Genomic DNA, 6,000 nt, shown 5'->3' with positions numbered 1-6,000 from the left:
TTTTCATGCGTGTAAGCTGTGTCAGAGCACTGTGTTTATGCTGCAGGGAAATGCCATCCATCACTGGCCAGAGCTTTTACCCAGGTGCCTGAGCACAGCCTTGTACAGTCATCTCGTCTCACCTTCTTCTCTGTTATGACAGGCAGCTCAGGGAAAGGCCTTCAAATTATATTCCCATGGAAAATACACCCCTATTTTTTAAAAAACAACAACATATATTTGAGAGAAAAAAGCGCACACTCACACTGACCACACGTATATCTCTCCTCGCACTGCTGCTCAGAAGTTTGGGGTCACATAGAAATGTCCTCATTCTTGAAATGAAAGTGTGTTTGTTTTACCATGAAAGAACATTAAATTGCATTGAATTAAATGGTTAGTTCACAAAGCCAAGATGTTTTTCCTAATTCAAGTTTATCATGCTAAAATACTAGTGGATCATTAAAAAAAAAAAAAAAAATCCAGTTATACTGGAACAACTGCAAACTCTTGGCTGAGCATCAGTATTTCTAAGTTATGACTGTAATCTTGAAATGCCAAAACACAAAAAGACTTTGCGTTTGAAAGCCATCACAATATTCCTGTTAAGTATTCTTGGGGAAATGAAGGCTAATCCATGCAGGAAATTGACATCAAACTGAAGATTTCATACAATGTGTGCTCTTCACTGAGCTGTGCCAATTGGCTAGAACAGAATGACACGAATAGAAAAAGAATGGGGAGGCCTCGGTGCACAACTGGGCAAAAATAGACAAGGAACGGGAACCTCAGACGATGCTGGTCCTTTAGGCAGGATTGGAAAGAAAAAGCCATATCAGCGACCGGCCACTGAGAGAAGTGATTAAGGCCGGCCAGCAAGTCCAGATACTGGGAAGAAAGTGTTACTTACACACACAGATCTAAGTTAGAGGCATTTGGGCCAAACAAAACACCATCTGTGAGATGCAGAACAAAGGAAAAGATGCTTTAGGGTTACTTGAGTTCATCTTTCAAGCATGGTGGAGGAAATGCAACAATTTGGCTGCAGTAATGTGTGAAATCTGTGCGGGATAAAAGGGATCTGAAACCAGGGAACAGCTTGTGGGATGCACTTACATGATCGAGGGTTTAAATGTCTCCAGATCTCCTCACCAAACTCACAGCTAGGATGGGAGTGCAGAATTGTTTAAGTTACATGTAAAGAAATAAACTACTCCTATATTAAAATATATATCCTGTTCACGTGTTTCCATGGAAAATGTGAAATTTTCTGTTTGTGACCTGAAACCTTTGAGAGATACTGTATTATGTGCCCAAGTAACAATTTTTCAAATCAGAATGAGCTAATCAAGCCAAGCACCCTGGACAGTGAGCCAAGAAAGTGGGGGGTGAATATCACTTCAGATCTCTGCAGTCGTAATTACGCAGTCGTTGAGTACTTGATAGCCTCTTCCCTCCACCTCCTCACTTCCTGGGATGAAGTAAAGAGAAGCTGCGGCTTTCCTCCGATCACAATAATCTAATCTTCATACAATTAGGAGGCAGAATGCAGCGCAGTTCAGTAGTGGGTTTTAATTACACTCTCAAACATTCTTTACACGGGACCAACAAGAGATGAGTGGAATTATATTAATCTGGGTTATATCTGTGTTGGCTGCAAGCCCTCTGGGAGTAACCGACACAATGTCGTATCAGTAATACGGTACGTGACCAGGTTAGGCGCCGAAATGGACGCCTGCAATGCATTTATGTGCAGCAAAAGTAGCAGCGTACGAAAATCATTTTACATCCCAGCCAATCAATAAGCAGCCATCTGTTTTAATCCAGCCCATCAGATAAACCCTGTGTGATTTCAACAAACGGTACAGTGCAGTAGAGTCGGGACTAAAACACAGCACTTCAAGGTGGAAAGGGTGAAAGCGGCTTTTGAGAACAGTCATCAAAGGGAAAGAGGGCACACTAAAGACAGAGGAGAAAATGTGAGTAGCCTGCAGGGATTCCAGAAAACTGAACAATAAAAGCACACAATGATAAAAGCGCTTGAAACAACTGAACTAAAAATACTCTGCAGTTTAAATAACACATAAAAATTCACGCTTTGTGACAGTGAGGCTCTAGCTGGATCCTTATCACAATTTACATACACGTGACAAAAAAAACAACATAAAAAACCCTTGACCCCTAGGGCCTCTCTGTTAGGCTGTGTTGGTTTTTTTGCAGGTTAAACATACTGCAGAGACTTTGAGATGATGAAGATGGCTGTGCGGATGCAAGTTATCTATGATAAGAATGAAAAACTGTAGAAAATATTCCTTAACAGCCAGAGGACATTTTGGAGTCTTAAACAGCACTTCATCAACAAAATACCAACTGAGTGACATGTACAATTAATCCCAAAGCCCACTGAAGCTGCTGTGGTAGCCTAGCACCTTACTAACACACTGAGGTGTTTTCCCCATAGACATCTTTATTTTTTATCATCATATGTAAATTGTACTGACATACTTTATAGCTCTGTAACGCTTCATGTGGGCCCCTCGTGTATCAGTGTTACTCTTATCAAAATACAATTACACAGTTTAGCAGTAGCTGTATTTGTTGTGCAAATTTTAGTTATTAATTTTAGACTTTTTTTCTTAACAATGCAGTTTTACAAGTTATACATTTACTCAACAACACATGAAGTCCATCTATATATATATATTCTTTTTATGTGAGAATATAAATACTGGTTTGTGAGGATGTACTGGTTTTCAGTATTTTAAACAAAAGTAAATGATCAGTAAATATCCACATGGTGGGAAGATCATTGTTAATGCCAGCATTACTAGCTTATCTGCGAAATAAAGTCTTTGTGTTCTATGTTTGAAAGGAACATCAAAGGAGATAAAGTTATCAGAATGTTAAGTTAGAACATCGACACCACTTTTACCAATATTTATCAAGTCCCAGCAGCTAGTTAGCTAACGTTAGCTTTAAGTCTTAAATTGAGAACAGGTAGTTTTTTTTCCCAGGCAGATTCTGGATTTTATTACCTTTTGAAGAATCCAGACAAATTTCAGTCTTTAGTTCAGTCTTTAACCTAAGCCAATTGTCGGCTGGAGATAACTGAGCATCTGCAACACAAAATCGGCATTCATTTTGGCAAAGAAGTCATTTAAATGTTAAACAGCTGCTGTAGAATCTCTACTCATGGAGCTTCTAAATCGACAAGCCATTTAAAAGATCTTCTTTAAATGCTATGCTAAGTCAAGTGTTATACATCGGATAAATCTTCATTGCCACAGATGTTAGCACATTTAAACTAAAATCACATCACAGTGTCAAGTGAGAGTGAGGAGGTGGCATTTGGCATGTTGTATACATTATCTACTTGTGCACATACATAATGTTCTTCAGAGCTACAGGGCAATAAAAATGACACTTGGACCTCGGTAAGTTTCCAGGTTCGTGTGGACCAGAAAAACGTGGCTCGAGTGGAATCTAAAACTTGGACGAGTAAAAGGGCAGACCATTATACATATCAACCCTGAGCCTGGCCCAGTCAGTCATCTTCTGGGTGGAGCTTTTCTCTCGGGTCAGGAAACGAGCTGCCTTCTTCAGCTTGTCCTCATTCCTCTCTAGGTAACGCAAGCCCTCAGCCTGCAGCGCGTTGAGCTTCTCTTGGCGGTTCTCGTCTAAGGAGAAATCTTCGCTCATGTAGGGGTTGAAGCGAAAGTAAGTGTTTGGAGGAAGGAAGGCGTTGAGCATGGCGTGAACCTCTGGAGGGGGAAGGAGAAGTAAGAGTGAGGTCATATAAGAGAGAATAAAAAAAATTAAAACACAATTCACTTCATACTGCCTTACTAGGGGCTAGCAAAGTCAAACCTTATCTATCAGCGCTGTTATAGGATTACAAGTGTCACTGAGTAAGCGCTCAGGGCTAGAGTGTGAGGTAACACCAAGTGAAAATGTCTAGCCTGTCTATCACGGCTGTTTTCATCTGCCTTGCATGAGCAGTTTAAAATCAACATCCTACAAATGCAAACAAACAGGCAGCGGGTAACAAAACAGGCCTGAAGCACCCAAAAAGGTTTCTGTCTGAGTTCCCACAGTATTAAAACCAACCGTCTCCAAGGCTCTGCAAAACTCTACAAGGAGTAACTTATCTGGAGGTGATCTGGAGAGTTTTTATAGAGCAAATCAGTGTTAGACTATTGTGTGCTGAAAAGTTATACACAGAGACAAGAACAGCTTACTCACAAGAGATAATGCATGTGGTTAAATCAGAGATGAACCTTGTTTTCATTACTTTAATAAAGCACTCGTTATTCAAAATTTTATACTGTCAATCATAAACAGTTTGGTCTTGTGCAGTGAGCTGGATGCCAACTGCTAAAAAGTGTTCTACTATTTTCCCTCTGCAGAAAGGATTAGTTGTTAGATAGTGATATCATCACCTTCCTAGTGAAAGTCCCTTTTACCTTTCACCTACCAAATATGGAAATCCAAACACAAAACAATAACACAAAGACTCCAGAATTGCTGCAAACCTTTCAGACTCGTTTCTGTGTCTTGTAAGACATCCATGTATTCACCAAATAAACTGAAACATGCAACCTGTTTGCTTAAACACAGGATACTGTGTTTAAGCAAACAGTTTGCACGTATATTGGATGTACAAGGTCTTTATAAAAGGAACAGCTGTTTCAAGAACGAGTGGCCCAAGGTCATTTTTCCAAAACACGTCTGAAGATATATAAAAAGTAATATTCTCCATCTTTGTCACTGAAACCCTATTAGATCTGCTTTATCTATCCGCAACAACAAACACAGCTAAGCTTGATACACCAAAGACAAACTAGGAGGCTTGCGAGCACTAAAGCTTTTGAAAAAGAGGAAATCTGTGATAAACACTCTTTCTAATCTGCTGTTTCTAAATAACAAAAGCCCGCAAGAGAGCTAGGAAAGGGATTAATCCCAAAATACAGGACGAACAAGTGCAGAGAAGCATCTAGGTCACACACACACTGCACCACAGCAGCAACAGGGAGGGGAACAAGCCAAATTTAGGCACAGCAGAAGTGCCCATGTCTAGAGGTGATAAGGAGACAAAGAGGTTGCCGCTACAAAGGGCCACAGTGGGATTTATCTAGAACAAAGTCGACCTGCGGTGCAGTGTTTTCTAAAAAGATACCATCAAAAATCCTAAATCTCCCCCTTAGAAAAGAAACAGAAACAGGGAATGATCACTGCTAATGTACATTTATTTAATCTTCTTGTGTAGAGGAAATACTATAAACAGACCTGAAACAACACTGCAAACAAAGGCAGTTCAGTTCACAGTTTTTTGTACTGCAGCCATCTTTACACTATGACTTGATCCTGTCACGGCAAGTTTCAGGCTTTCATCACTCCTTGGTTGACACAGGTGTGCTTTAGAATTTAGTTGTACATTTAGCAGCTGTCAAAGCTGTGAAACACTGGCGATCACAATAGGTCGCCATCATTTTGCGGTGCATCCTTACCTTCAGTGTCTGTCGCACTGCTGATGACGTTGGTGAGTTTTGTTTTGAGGCTTGTATATGCAGCGTTGCTTTTGCCAGTAGATTCAAAGCGACCCGTACCGAGCGAGACCACACACTCCAGAGGCGTGTCAGGCCACAAGCACTGGCACTCATGTATAGCAAGTGCTGTGGGGTTGTTAATCAGTAGACCTCCATCCTGTGAAAAAACAACAACAAAAAACCCAAAAGTGCTGTTAGGCAACCTGTTTACAGGCTAGGTTTGGTGTTTCATGCCAACACCAAAGTCAGTGAAACCAAATAATTGGGGTTTAAAACCTTTCATGGATTTTAACAGTCAATAGACAAAATTTCAGAAGAACATCTGATAAAGTGAAGAGGAAAAATAAAATCAATCAATCAATCAATCAATCAATCAATGTGCAGCTTTAGTGCTGCTTGTAAGTCTATTAAACAAAGAGTCCCAGCATTTCCCCTCCCCTCACAGTTTCAGTCAGACTTGCTTTGATATCGAACA

The 6,000-nt window shown here is 40.3% G+C and overlaps 1 protein-coding gene across 4 annotated transcripts in view; it reads right to left on the bottom strand.

The window, feature by feature from the left end:
- Window positions 1–1,536: 1,536 nt before the first annotated feature.
- Window positions 1,537–6,000, bottom strand: part of LOC101475781 (calcium-independent phospholipase A2-gamma) — a 26,162-nt gene continuing 21,698 nt past the window's right edge. For all 4 annotated transcript variants that reach the window (XM_076885967.1, XM_004563750.3, XM_004563751.3 and 1 more), the window contains exons 9-10: window positions 5,487–5,682; window positions 1,537–3,740 (exon numbers count right to left, since the gene is read on the bottom strand). In XM_076885967.1, the coding sequence (XP_076742082.1) occupies window positions 3,463–3,740; window positions 5,487–5,682 (474 nt within the window). In that variant the 3' untranslated portion in view covers window positions 1,537–3,462. The remainder of the gene's footprint in view (window positions 3,741–5,486; window positions 5,683–6,000) is intronic.

Source organism: Maylandia zebra, linkage group LG7 (genome assembly GCF_041146795.1).
Source record: "Maylandia zebra isolate NMK-2024a linkage group LG7, Mzebra_GT3a, whole genome shotgun sequence".
Taxonomy (NCBI): Eukaryota; Metazoa; Chordata; class Actinopteri; order Cichliformes; family Cichlidae; genus Maylandia; species Maylandia zebra.
This window is presented reverse-complemented; position numbering and strand designations above follow the sequence as displayed.